The sequence below is a fragment of the Rhinatrema bivittatum genome, chromosome 1 (assembly GCF_901001135.1).
Source record: "Rhinatrema bivittatum chromosome 1, aRhiBiv1.1, whole genome shotgun sequence".
NCBI lineage: Eukaryota > Metazoa > Chordata > Amphibia > Gymnophiona > Rhinatrematidae > Rhinatrema > Rhinatrema bivittatum.
The window spans coordinates 640,625,472-640,640,986 of record NC_042615.1 but is presented as its reverse complement, the minus strand read 5'-3'; the positions used below and the strand labels follow the sequence as shown (position 1 = coordinate 640,640,986).

General features: G+C 42.0%; 1 protein-coding gene across 1 annotated transcript in view; it reads right to left on the bottom strand.

The window, feature by feature from the left end:
- Positions 1-15,515, bottom strand: part of SLCO4C1 (solute carrier organic anion transporter family member 4C1) — a 203,386-nt gene that overhangs the window by 61,425 nt on the left and 126,446 nt on the right. The window contains exons 6-7 of the mRNA XM_029572679.1: positions 9,134-9,249; positions 5,258-5,402 (exon numbers count right to left, since the gene is read on the bottom strand). Of these exons, the coding sequence (XP_029428539.1) occupies positions 5,258-5,402; positions 9,134-9,249 (261 nt within the window). The remainder of the gene's footprint in view (positions 1-5,257; positions 5,403-9,133; positions 9,250-15,515) is intronic.

Here is a 15,515-nt window from a genome sequence, read left to right as displayed (position 1 = left end):
TATGCATCACCGAATCATGGCTCAAAAAAATCAGACACAGCTTTAATCAACCAACTTCCGCACACAACATACATCATCTCCCTAACCAGGCCAAAAAAAAAAAGGAGGTGGACTCCTCCTTCTGGCCCTTAAAAAAAAAAACTTAACCTCACATGCTCCCCATCAACATATTGCCTCCCCTAGAAATAGGCCTCTTTAAATCTAAAAACCTCCAAATTCTCCTGATATACGCCCCTCAAAATGCCTAGATCACAATTTATCCACCCTCATCGAAACCATCTCCTCCCAAATCAACATGGACCTACCTGCAATTATCTTAGGAGACTTCAACTTCGATCTCGACACCACTCCCCTCCTACCTCTATGCAAACTCCTCCTTGAAACCATGACCGCAATGGGGTTCAACCAAATCATAGATTCCCCAACCCATAAATCAGGACACACCCTCAATCTGATATTTATCAATGACAAAATCTCAACTTCCAACAGCCCTCCCACCACCACCAGCATCCCGTGGTCTGACCACAAACCCATCCAGGCCACGCTATGACTTAACACCAACCACACGGAATACAACAATTCCAAAAGATACATCAAATTCCACAAACCCTGCTCCAGTGAAGACTGAACAGAAGCCTTCCCAAATGCATTAACAACCTTAGACCTCAACGATCCAAACACGGCCATCAATTCCTGGATCAACATCAACACAGAAGTTGCCAAAACCAAATGCCCTATCATCACCAAAGCAATCACCAACAACAACCCCCACAAAACTCCATGGTACAACCCAGAACTGAAAATCACCAAAAGACTACTCAGACAAGCAGAAAAAACCTGAAGAAGACATCCCACTCCACCCCACCTCGACAGATACAGAACATTACTCCACATCTACAGAACCGACACCGATAAAGCCAAATGAGAATTCTACGGAAAGAAAATCCATCAACATCAATACAACCCCAGAGCCCTATTTGACCTTGTCTCCAAACTGACACAACCCAGCCATCATTCTCCCACCACAGGCAGCAACACAGAGACATGCGAAGAACTTGCCCACTTCTTTTCAGACAAAATCACAAAGCTTATAGCTTCCAACCCCCTCACAAACAAGGATATCCCAATCCCACTCAATACCATACACCCCACTTGGTCCAATTTCGAACTTATTGCTTCAACCGAAGTCAAGAAAATCATTCAAAAAATAAACCCAGCCATCCATCCCAGATCTCATCTCCAAACCCATTGCTGACATCATAAATACATCACTTGAACAAGGCGTCTTCCCTGAAGCCCTGAAGTGTGCCATAGACTCATTCTCAAAAAAACGCATCTAAACCCCTCCGACCCTGCCAACTACAGACCCATCTCAAACCTGTCATTCATATCCAAGATCATAGAGAAACATGTGAATCTCCAACTTTCGGAACACCTGGAAAACCATAATATACTGTACCTCACCCAACACGGATTCAGGAAATCTCTCAGCACCGAGACTCTCCTCCTATCCCTCATAGACAGCCCTCAGAGGCATCGACACCGGTCACTCCTATCTTCTGATACTGCTAGAATCTCAGCCGCTTTCGACCCCGTAAACCACGAAATACTACTAACCCGACTAAAAGAGATTGACCTAGGCGAAAACACCCTTAAATGGTTTGGCTCCTACCTCTCTAACAGATCCTACAAAGTTCACTTCAACAACTGCGAATCAAAACAACTCCCACTCCCCCAGAGCGTACCTCAAGGATCCTCACTCTCCTCCACCCTGTCCAATATATATATATGCTTCCCCTCTGCAAACTCCTCTCTAGCCTGGACCAACTATATTACATCTACGCAGACGTTGTCCGGATTCTTCTCCCCATCAAAGTAAACATACCAAACACCATTGCACTATGGGAATCCCTCTCCATCCAAATAAACAACCTCCTCACTCAGATATCACTCACTCTCAACCACAAAAAAAACAGAAATACTACACATCTCTAACAAACCCGCCACAAAGATCATACAAGACATCGTGTCCACACAACCAAACTTTAAACTCACCAACGAAGTAAAAGACCTTGGTATCACCCTGGACTCTGAACGCAACATGAAAAAACACATCAACCTAACAATCAAAGAGGGCTACTACAAGCTCCAAGTCCTCAAAAAGCTCAAACCTCTTCTATTCAACCATGATTACCACACTGTACTACAGTACTACTATTCTATAGCAGGACCAGAGTTAGCTGGATAAGTTATCTGAATATCAGCTAACTTAACTTCGCCCTGAAGCACACCCAGTATGCCCATATGTCATCTGGATACATTTTAGACAGTTAAGTACCCAAAATATTCAAAAGTCAGCATTTAGCTGTAAAACTTGTAATTATCCAGAAAAATGCCTCTGAATATTGACCTCTAAAGGTTTTCTCCCGTTCCCAATGCAATACAGTGCGCTGAGCCCAGCGCACTGTATAACCTGCAGTTGGATGCGGGTTGTAGAGGCGCTAACTAATCCCCTTATGCAATAAGGGGATTAGCGCCTCTACAACGCACGTCCAACGTGGAGTGAAACTAATAGTGCTTATCACATGCAAATGCATGTGAATGAGGCTATTAGCTATTCACTCCCTATGCAAAAAAAAAAATTGTGTGTCTAGGGCGCACATTTTAGCAATCAGAAATTAACGCCTGCCTGGAGCAGGCTGAGCGCTACTAAAACTAGAACAGAAAAGCAGAAAAAACTGCTTTTCTGTACTGCCTCCTACTTAATATCCTTGGGATATTAAGTGGGAGGAACAACGCTTTAAAAAATAATTTAAAAAGTTTAAAAAAGCACTGGCAGGGGTTTGGAAAATGGACGCTGGTTAATTCAGCGTCCATTCTCCGAACCTGACTACCGGCACCAGAAGGAGTGTATAAAATCAATATTAATGTGTCGGGTACTTAATTTATTCACTCCTTCACTTATTGCCTACTGGTCCTTTTCACTGACATTTGTCAGTGAAAGGACCAATCCTCTGTCAGGACAGCCTTCTGAAAGGTGACTGGTCCTTTCACTGACATGTGACAGTAAAGGGACCAATCCGCAATAAGGGGCGGATTTTCAGAGCCCTGCTCGCGTAAATCCGCCCAAAACCGGGCGGATTTACGCGAGCAGGGCCCTGCGCGCCGGGAAGCCTATTTTACATAGGCCTCCCGGCGCGCACAGAGCCCCGGGACTCGCATAAGTCCCGGGGTTCTCCGAGGGGGGCGTGTCAGGGGCGTGTCGGGGGCGGGCCCGGTCGTCGCGGCGTTTCGGGGGCGTGTCGGCAGCGTTTTGGGGGCGGGTACGGGGGCGTGGCTACGGCCCGGGGCGGTCCGGGGGCGTGGCCACGCCCTCCGTACCCGCCCCCAGGTCGCAGCCCGGCGCGCAGGAGGCCCGCTCGCGCGCGGGGATTTACGCCTCCCTCCGGGAGGCGTAAATCCCCCGACAAAGGTAAGGGGGGGGTTTAGACAGGGCCGGGCGGGTGGGTTAGGTAGGGGAAGGGAGGGGAAGGTGAGGGGAGGGCAAAGGAAAGTTCCCTCCGAGGCCGCTCCGATTTCGGAGCGGCCTCGGATGGAACGGGGGTAGGCTGCGCGGCTCGGCGCACGCCGGCTATACGAAATCGATAGCCTTGCGCGCGCCGATCCAGGATTTTAGCGGATACACGCGGCTCCGCGCGTATCTACTAAAATCCAGCGTACTTTTGTTTGCGCCTGGAGCGCAAACAAAAGTAGGCTATTCGCGCTCGTTTTAAAATCCGCCCCTAAGTGAAGGAGTGAATAAATTATTATTAAGTGCCGGACACTTTAATATTGATTTTATACACTCCTTTTGGTGCCGGTAGTCAGGTTGGGAGAATGGACAGTGAATTAGCGTCCATTTTCCTAACCCCTGCATATGAGCTGGTTAGGAAAATGGGATGCTGATAAATTCAGCGTCCGTTTTCTTAACCGGCAGACAGCCACCACAGCGGACCTCTTTCTGGCTTGCGCTGTCAATGAGGTGCTAGGGATGCGCAATTGCCCCTAGCACCTCCTTGACAACACGAGCCCTAATTTAAATATTGCATCGCGCCCCCAGGAAAGGTGCCTGGGGGCGCTATATGAAAGCGGGCGCTGAATACACAGCGCCCGCTTTCAGCGCAAGTTTTTTGCATAGGCCCCTTAGTAATGAGGGCCCCACATGACCTATCTAAGACAATTTCACTGATGCACTCTTTCCTTCAATCCATTTGTAATAGTGGCAGTCCTGGATTACATTTTGATAAATGGTGCATATCTGAAAAGGTGGTAGCACCTTTTTTTCTACATAAAGTTTGAAATGAAGACCTATTGTGTAGGGGAGGTTCTCACCATTTTATAGAATGAGTGAGTGTACATACTAGTTTGTAGTTTTGAAGCCATCACATATCTGCAATGAATCATTTTTTAAAGCAGACAGAGCATAGAATGAATTTCTTTCACATATATCTTAGAAAATAGTTTAATATTGGTGAGAGAGGGGTAAATACTCAGGAGGTGTGCATAGAAAGCCAAACCCTCTAAGGAAGGAAACACTGATGGGCTTCTGGTTTTTTTCTAACATAGTGAAACCTAGGATAGGTAAAAAAAAATTGCAACAAACAGAAAATGTTATAAAATAATTTATATTTGCAGAACTGTTATAACCACAGTTATACAAATCTGCATTGCACATTAAGTGATAACATATGTAATAAGTCAATTCTACTACTGACTGTTTTCTTCTGTGACCTCTTAAAAAATACCTCTTTCAAATAGTCCTATTACTTCTTTTAAAATATAGGAGAAAAAGGGCATGGGAATTTTCAAATCAGGTCCATGAAATTCTGGTTTCAGGAGCTTTTCAGTCCTATCCGCAGATTGTTTAACTTCCACTAGAAGGTGTGGCATCTGGTCAGAGTCCCTCCTGCCACAGACTGGCTTTCATGGGGCAATTCTTAGGAAGAACTGCACCAATGGCTAGTTGGGGAGGGGGGGGGGGGGTAAAACAGTACACCATGCAGGCAGTCCTAAGTCTCCTAATCTTATTTTATTTTAAACAGAAAAGGATATATTTAAAGAGAGAAAAACACTTTTAAGGTTATATATATATATTTTGTCAAGATTCTTTCACTAGAATTTCTCAGTAACATATGCTTTTGTTCAAACAGAGACCAATGTCATGTGAGGTGCCAGGTAAATGTTTATTCTATTTAAGAAATAATGAACCACAGCTTACCTGCCAAAGTGGCTGAAAAGCTGGAGTTCTGGGAAAACTGATTTTCTATGAACTTGGGCAAAAACGTAGCAAAGCCAGTAGTAATTAATGCGTCAGCACAGCTGGATGCTGTCAGGGACATGAATACAGGATTCTTCAGCAGCAGCTGTCATGGAAAGATAACACTATTCAATGTGCATCAGTACAACAGAAGTGACAACAAAGTTCGGTTATACAGCCAGCAACTTGAGCGTACAGTACATTAAACCTGAAAAACAATACTACGCTATTTTTAACCAATGCGTTTTTCCCCTCTGAATGGATAATGGCCCCTTGCAGTCAAAGTGCAGTGAATATATGAATACTAAGTGCGGGCAGTCTGCAAAGCTACCTGCACTTAGTATTCAGCCGAGCTGGGAGGAGGTAAACCCGTGTCCTCCTTCCAGCTTGGCTGGGGGAACTTTGGGCAGTTTTGGGGGAGGACAGGGCTTTGCGATTTCTTGGAAGATCAGGAGGAGGGGCTATGGCCTAACAATTATTTTAAAAGCAGGGTGGAAGGGGGGGGGGGGGAAATCAGGAGAAGGGTTTGAGCCATGCTGTTCTTTTTCTATTACACTGAAGGTGGGGATCAGGAGGAAGTTGAGCCTCCCAGACCTGGTTATTTTTTTTATATTTGTGCTGAAGTGGGTGGGGGAGAGCGAATCAGAAGAGGAGTTGGGGGTCAGACTGAGTTATTTATTTTTATATTGTGCTGAAGGTAGGGGGAAGGTAACTAGGAGGAGGGTCAGGCCTCCAGAGAGAGTATTTTATTATGTCAGGTGTGTTGAAAGCAGGGCAGGAGGGAGATTGAGAGGAGATTCGAGGCCAGAATGGATTATTTTTTTATATTATGCTGAAAGGCATGGACGGCTGGGCCCCTGAACCATATATTTTTATTTTACTATTGTGCTGAAGAGAGATCGAGAAAGGGTACACTGCTGGACAGTCTTGCTTTGTTTGTTTCTAAATTCGTCAGCTAGCACTTATTTTCATCTTAATCGGCTATGGGGGTCATTTACTAAAGGTTTTCTCCCATTCTGTGTATAAGGGAAAAAATGCTTAGTAAATGACTCCTAAGTTTTCAAATCTAGCAGGTTAGCCAGATATTCAACAACACTTTTAACTGGGTAACGATAACTGAGTAAAGTTATCCAGTTATCTTACCCCTAATGAGTTTTTGAATACTGACCTCATAGTATACACACTGACAGCAAATCACCACTCCTTCCACTCTCCTCATGCCCCCTTTTCACATCATCATTGTAACTTAGGGTGCGATATACTTGTATATTCTGGCAGCATCATCCTTCGCATTAATCTGCTTTCTAAGCTTGGACCCATATGGAGTGTAGCTCTCAAAAACAAGTTCCATATGTAGAGACCAATATTCAAAGTCATTTAGCTGGATAACTTATAAATTATCTGGCTAAATGGTGAGCTTTGAATATTCCTCACTCTTACCCATCTAAGGTTTAGCAGAATAAGTAAAAGAATGTGTTGGGAGCATTCCAGGGCGGAAACGAGTTAGTTGAATAATTTATCCAGCTAACTCCAATATTTGGAGTTAGCTGAAGAAATTATTTGGCTATCTCCATATCTAAAGTTATGAGAGAACAAGCTACCAGATAACTTTAGCCTTAACCGATTATATTCAAAAGAATATAGCCAGTTAAGTAGCGAAGGCCTGTTAAAAAAAAAAAAAGTTGGTGCATAGGACTGGTGGGAAAAAAGTTGGTGCATAGGACTGGTGGGAAAAATTCATGTCCCTGTAAGACACCCTGCTTAGATTACTGCAACCTGCTCCTAACTGGACTCCCAATGAGATCTCCATTAAAATCTATCCAAAACTCAGCAGAGCAACTTATCTTTTGCCAATGTTGATACACCCATTTTACCCCCTCTTCCCAAGTCACTACTTTGGCTCCCTATCCATTTCCAAATACAGTTCAAGCTCCTCTTACTCATCTTCAGGAGCCTTAGTTCTACAGCTCTTCACTCCCTCTCTCCCTACAATCTCTCCTTGTGAATTCTACTCATCAGGCAAGTCGCACTTACCTATGCCCTTCTCCTCCACTGGCAATTTCCCATGCCATGCGTCCCAGCTTGCTCTACTATATGCTTGGAATGGACCTCCTTAATTGGTGCATCATGCTCTCTCTCTGACCTTATTCAAATTCAGACTAAAATCCCACCAAGTTTTAGATCTTAACCCCAGATTATCCTACTCATAGCCTTATTGATTTTAAGCATTTTCTTAATAAATGACATTCCCAAAGTCTCTTTTGCCCTTGATTAGACTGTAAACTCTACTTGGAAGAGACTGTCCCTTATGTGTTTTTGTATAGTGCTTCATATATCACATAGCGCTATAGAGTAGTAATAGCAGCACATTACATTCACAGAGGGGAAAATGTGGGGGGTTTTCTTTTCTGTTTTCCCTGTCTAGAAGAGATACTCTGAGCCCAATCCAATCCAAAATCTTACCTGATCAACTTCTGAACCTACAAGCCACGTACTAAGCTGAAAATCCCTTGGTACCACCCCCAACCTTCAAAAAGGAACTGAAAACCTGGATGTTCACCAAAGCCTATCAAAACACCAAATGACTCATACCCAATATATAACACAAATCTTGTTTGAAACTTCCACCCTATTAGCCTTCTTTCTGATTCCCACCATGTTCTCCTTACTATGTTTAGAATATCCCCCTCAATCTTAGTACTACTTTAAATGAATGCTGTATGTATAAATGATCGCTATATGTATAAATGAACGCTCTTTGTATATCAATGCATCTACTAATCTTCTAACACTTTAGCCATCAAATACGAGTTATTCAAAATGAATATGATATTAATCCCCATCCTAACCTCCTAACATCTTACCCATGGAAAATTGTATTGTTGTGATGGAGAAATCGAATGATGGTATATAAAACTCGATAAATAAAATAAATAAATAAATAAATACATATGCTATTCCCTGCCGCATAACCTCACCTCATCCCTCTTCCTTTCACCAACAGTGCCCAGTGTCCCCCAAATCACCATTCCCTGACATCATTAGCAGCTCTGTTCCCATTTAATTACCCCAAGCAGCAATTATCTGTCCAACTTTATATCATACATCAGCCTGCTTTATCAGTGTACTGGCAAGAGAACCCGAGCTGATGTGTTCTCTGGTTGGTCTACCAACCAGAGAACACATCAGCAGTGAACCAGCAGTGAACCAGTGAACCAGCAGAGTGACATGGATTACCACAGTCTTCCAATCAGCAGGCCCAGGGGTGCTGTCATCTCCTGATCAGCCTGCATTCCTGGGGTTGCATGGCCCCCCTTCACTCTCCCCTTGTTCAGGTTTTTTTTGTTTTGTTTTGTTTTGTTTTTTAAATCATCAGCCTGCGGCTGTGACCATGCTTTCTTCATTATCTTTCTCCTGACAAAATCACAGTAGAACAGCCACAGAGTTTTTTCTTCTCTTTGTCCAGATATGATAATCAAAATGATTGACCTGTGGTTTGAGTTAACAAATTTCTAGCTGATGCAGCCCTGGAGATCACATCTAAATACCTCTGAGCAACTTATCTACTTTGTGAAATTCAGGTTCTCTTTTTCACTTCTTTTTCTTTGCCACAGTACAGCATCAAAAGATGTTGGTTGACCTCTACTTCTGGTATTCATAATCACTACTGTATTACTTAACTGAGATTTTGTTTTCAATGTCAGAAAGATAGACAGAAGAACTAAAGTATTCAGGGATTTTTTTTCCCAGATGTTTTTTTCAAGTAAAGCAGCACTTTGAATAATTTACATTAAAGCTTTTTATAAAATAATTTTACAGTAGATTTTTTCACATTACCTTAAGTGCCATAGGAAAATCTTTAAAGCTTTTTCCAATATCCTCCTTTTCAATAATATTCTCACTTCCATTATTGTGTGCCTGAGAAACTTTCTCCGACTGTACTTTTGCAGTACCTGCAGAACGACAAAGGTTTGGCGAAAGGCCAAGTGAACTTTCTTTAATCAGCACATGCTTCACTGTAGTACATAAACCTTGCTCCATGTAGCAAACATTGATTTCTATGAGACATCAGATTTTAACCAAGCACTCACTTCACTAATAACCATCCAGTGCTTTATTTGACTACCATACAAAGGAGTACCTCCACCCAACAACCAACAGTGTGAATACTTTACAGTGTATGAGTGTCAGTGTGCATGGATACACTTGGCAAGTCTTTTTTTGCACTTGCGGTGGTGGTAGGTTTTAGCATTACCAAGGCCTGCTGCTGCGGTACACACTACATATGAAAAGGAGATCTCTGCACTATCCTGAATGGGATAAAAGCCCACAGAAAGCCTGCACCTTCGGTTCTACACTCCCTTCTCCACAGAAACTTCCATAGCAATAGGTGCAAAATGGAACTAGGACATTTCTCCTTACTTTTCATCACACGCACAAAATTAATACTGTCTATTCAGATTCTGATGTTATCTCAGTAAAAGCAACACAAACGCTATCTATTATTGTATGAAGTAACACAAACCTCTTCAAAACAGTGTATTCAGCACAGCTCAGAAAAGGCATCCCCACCTCCTTTACTGAGCTGTATTAGCATATGCAGGCAGCCTAAAACCTAGATGACTCTGTACTATTTAAACCCAGTGTAACTCAGCTATTTCTTCACTGACCTGATGAACAGAGGATAATTCTCGAAAGCTAGGCACAGATGTATTAAAATTATTCCAGTAAAGAGGTATAATCTATGACTTATTTGTTGACCCATAATTCTGCATAACCTTTTGTGATGCAATTATTGACAATTAAGATGAATATTTGGAAGCCATTGCTACCATGGGAACCAAAATGATACATAACATACTTTAGCACAATATATTACAGAAAAGCATTTTGGAAGAAATCACCAAACTATCAGGTAATCATCTAAAACAAATATACTTTCCTTAGCGGTACATGGCAGGAATTTTTCAGTTCATGAGTAGCACTACTTTGATAGAATGTTCAAGATGAAGTGATGCACTCCCCTACCTTATTCACTTAAAAAGGCAATCATCAAACCTATCTTGAAGAAACTTGGTTCCAGATCCAAAATCTAATTGACAACTATGATCCAGTCTCAAGCTTTCCCTTCTTATCCAAGGTGGTGGAAAAAGTGGTTTACCTCTAACTCAGATTTCCTAGAAGAGTACAATATTCTACACCATTGGTACTGGAAATAGAAGTCCAGTATGAATCTGGCAAAGTATCCATCTACAGGCAGACCAAGGCTGTGACTCCCTAATACTCTTATTATATCTTTCTGCTGCCTTTGACACTGTCATTCACCAACTCCTGATCTTATACTTAAGGGGACAGTGGCATTGAAGGCATCAATAAATGCCACCTATCTGCTGACAACATCCAACTGTTCATCAAAATGACACCTGACCAAACTTTATTTATTTATTTTTAATTTGACATTTTGTTATTGATCATTTCTTTGATAAAATCTCCCTAAGCGATGTACAGCATTTAAAAATATGAAAATACAAAGAAGTACAAAATAAAATACAGAACATTTATTATACTCATTCATTCTCAAGGACTGTCTTACAGTAACCCAATGGCTTAGTGGCCACAAAGATAAAATTAAACCCCTTGAGCAAATTATCACCCAAGAAAATTTCCCAAGACGGGGAAACTCAAAGTTTTACAAGGCAGATGGAATGGGATCCCTCATTATGCCTAGAGGTCCTCTGGAACAGGGACCTGCAAATGGAATTGAATGCTGACAATTGGGAGGGTTATATAGAAAGCTGCACACAAGCTACCACTATGTGGAAAGTGGATAGAATTAATGGTGAAGCTTCTCCACAGAATGTATAGGTTCCCGGCCTACTATTCTGAATTTTCAACAGGCGCCTCAAATTTGTGTTGGGCAGGTTATGGGTAAGTAGGAATGTATCTGCATGTGTGGTGGGACTGCTCTTTTATGAGGGAGTTTTGAAGGCAGATTGGGCTGGAGATGCATCGTATTCTGAGTGTGGATGTTAACTTCAAACCATCACTTTGCTTATTAGGGAGATGGGAGTCCACAATCTAGGTATGTCAAAATGATGTCTAGCAGATCATCTAATTCATACAGGCAGGGTAATGATAACTACACTTTGGAAATCTGTGCCTATGATGGCCTGTTGGCACTACAGGTGCATGAAATTTCCTCAGTGGAAAACTCACCTATATGCTTCTTAGGCAAACACTTCTCTATGACAAGATATGGGCACCATTTTGGTCTAAGTGGGTGGAGCAGGCTTGATAGATTCTACTCATAAGCAGATTGTGTAACTGAGAGAAGTCAGCTCATGGATCTGTATGGTGCTCGAGGATGTATATGATTTCTCACTTCTTAGGGGTGCCTACTCTCCAGTATTGTATTGGTTTCAGAACTATATTTTGTGGAACCTCAAGTTTTACAGCAGAGCTATCTAATATCTTTTTAGATTATATACTGGTATGGGCTGAGACAGAGGTCATGTCTTTTTAAAGTTTGCAATGGCAACAGTTGTGGTTGTTTAATTAGAAATACAAGAAAATAAACAGTTAAAAAAAAAAGTTAAACCTCTCCAAACTGGAACTCCATTGGGTCAGCTAACAGGGTCATCTCCTATGATCGCTACTTTCCCTATCAGCTACCCTGTTATATCCTAAGGAGTCAGTAAAACCTAAAGGTTCAGTTTGACCAAAACCTCACTATGGAATCACATATCACTAAAGTGGTAAGAACCTCCTTTATGTACCTGCACCAGATCCACCAACTGCACAAATGTCTCAATAAACACAATTTTGCCACTGTAATCCATGCAGTAATCACCAGCCAAATTGACTACTGCCAACTCCCTATTTAATGACATCCTACAACACAGTATGAAGTGCCTCCAGCTTTTAGGAAGTACTACCACTAGAATTTTGTTAGGAGTCAAAGCAATGGACTGCATAAAACCAACAGTACACCTACTGCACAGGCTCCCAGTCGAAAACAGGATAACATTCAAAACTCTCTGCTTCATTTCCAAGTGTATGAATAAACAAGCACCCAAGTACATTTCAAAACGTCTCTCCTCCTACACACCTACAAGAGTAATCTGGTCCTCCTAAATGGCTCTTTCTTCTTCTCTGGCTTCTGCCAAATTGTCCTGTATGAGAATTCATGCTGACAACTGTTATGCACCAAAAATCTGAAACAAAGTACCACTACCTCACCACTCGAGCCAGGCTTATCTCATTTTCAATAATAATACTAAGCCATGGCTCTTCAGCCAAGTCATCCCTGCAGAGACCCCATTCTCCTGAACCTATGAATAAGAACTTTACAATTGGGACTGGGCTCCTAATACTATTCTAGCTGTAAATTTAATCCCCACTGTAAGTTTATCCAATTGCAATTTTCTGATTTAAATTTATTGCAATCTACTTTGAGACAATTCTTGAAGAGAGGCAGAATATCAATGTAAGTAACTAACTAAATAAATAACTATCAGCACTCATGGCAAAGCAGAACTGCTGAACAAAAGTGCAACCAAGAAAATAAAAAGACTGGGCATCCCATGACATACTCAAAACAAAACATTCAGTATATTCCCAATATGGCATTTCCAAATGCGACACACTTTTCCTGTTCTCAATTTGGAATTATATATAATGCAAGCACTGTCCCTGAAGCAACAAGGCTGGTCAGGTAATGTGGAGAATTTAAAAGTCTGGTCAGGTGTTCTCTAAATGATCCATCAGGACACAACAGGAGACAAAATACGGTAAACAAGGGGAAGCCAGAAGCATAGCAGAAGGCAACTGAACTAAGCAACCTGGAAGGATAGAAAAGTAGAAGCAGTAGAACAGCAGCAGCAGCAGAAAGAAACACTCACCAGGGAGAGAGCAGCCAGGCCAGCAGGACAGTGGCAGCAAGAGACAGCACTGCAGGCAGAACAGCTGACGAAGGAGCAAGATCAAAGTCAGCAGGAACCCAGCAAGCAGCTGCAAAAGATGCACAATCCACCAGAATCACAGCTGATCCAGGCAGCAGTCACAAGGCAAACAGCCATCCATCCAATGCAGTACTGAAGTGACAAGGCAAGCATCGGTGCTCTCCCTCTGCTACGGCGGGCTTGAAGCAAGCTGGCTGGCAGCTCCATCTTCCCCAACCACCTGCAAGAGGGGGTTATCAGCAGCAGCAGCGGCAGCACTTCCTGAACAGTGCAACCTTCTCCTCCTTGGCTTGCATTTGGAGGCAGATGGAGCAGCGTTGGAAGTCTGGTTTGTTATCCTGATCCTCAAGAGCCTAGAAGCACTTCCCCTTTGGTCTCAGCATCACCTGAGTGTGACCCTTTCTGCCAGAAAGATGAAGAATGGGATTACATACAAGTTACATCATTATATAAACATATTTATCCATGTTTCTTCTATGTGAACAAATTCCCTCGAGACAGGCGTAACATACTGAAACACAGCTCGTCCAGGTTGTGCTGTGGACTGAAGGAATAAAATTGATTTGCTAAATGGTTTGGAGACTGTTATAGGGAACTGAAAAATACATTTGATCAACGAACTTATCATGAACTTGATAGAATGTGAATACTGAATAAAGACCAAGAGATTTTAATTTATCACTTTTAGATTAATCACAATTTATTTCAAGAAGAACAGGAAAGCAATACTGAACAAAACAAAACAAAAAAAAACAAACCCACAACCGTTAAGATTATTGGAGGTAGAAAACTATAAAGAGCTAAAGACATCCATGATAAAACACTGATATTTAAGCTTTTATATGAGTACTCCTGAGCAAAGAAAGAAGAAGAAAGAAAATGACTGTAGGTGTAAGTCTCATGCTCAGATTAGCCAGTAGGAGTTAAGAAGGAAAGAAAGACAGTTGCCATCGGTGCAGCATGCCCTGCTGTCCAAGGAGTGATGCTGAAGGTAAATCTCCGATGAGACTTTCCTTCCAGCATCTGCTGGCTAGCAAGGGCACAAGGATCACCTGGGCATGCAAATAAATAAATAAATAAATAAATAAATAACTAACATTGGCACCACGGTCATGATTTTCCAAAATCGGCAAAGTTTCATATTGTGTCTGAGGATCACTCAATAAAAATTGTATTACAAAAAAAAAAAAAAAATCATGGGAAATATTTGTAAGAAGAATCCCTGTAATCTAAGGGACCAGGGCACCCAGCAAATTTCTGTACACATCTTGTTTTTGTAGGAGGACCTTGCAAGACTGGAAGATTGGGCATCCAAATGGCAGATGAAATTTAATGTGGACAAGTGCAAGGTGTTGCCTATATAGGGAAAAATAACCCTTGCTATAGATACACGATGTTAGGTTCCATATTAGGAGCTACCACCCAGGAAAAAGATCTAGGTATCATAGTGGATAATACTTTAAAATTGTCAGCTCAGTGTGCTGCAGCAGTCAAAAAAGCAAACAGGAATTATTAGGAAGGGAATGGTTAATGAAACGGAAAAATGTCATAATGCCTCTGTATCGCTCCATGGTGAGACCGCACCTTGAATACTGTGTACAATTCTGGTCGCCGCATCTCAAAAAAGATATAGTTGCGATGGAGAAGGTACAGAGAAGGGCAACCAAAATGATAAAGGTGATGGAACATCTCCCCTATAAGGAAAGGCTGAAGAGGTTAGGGCTGTTCAGCTTGGAGAAGAGATGGCTAAGGGGGGATATGATAGAGGTCTTTAAGATCATGAGAGGTCTTGAACAAGTAGATGTGACTCGGTTATTTACACTTTCAAATAATAGAAGGACTAGGGGGCATTCCATGAAGTTAGCAAGTAACACATTTAAGACTAATCGGAGAAAATTCTTTTTCACTCAACACACAATAAAGCTCTGGAATTTGTTGCCAGAGGATGTGATTAGTGCAGTTAGTGTAGCTGGGTTCAAAAAAGGTTTGGATAAGTTCTTGGAGGAGAAGTCCATTAATGGCTATTAATCAATTATACTTAGGGAATAGCCACTGCTATTAATTGTATCAGTAGCATGGGATCTTCTTAGTGTTTGGATAATTGCCAGGTTCTTGTGGCCTGGTTTTGGCCTCTGTTGGAAACAGGATGCTGGGCTTGATGGACCCTTGGTCTGACCCAGCATGGCAATATCTTATGTTCTTATGTAGGTGTGTGCATGTGCGTTTTCCATGCGTCTCCCAGAGTAACTTCTAGGTTT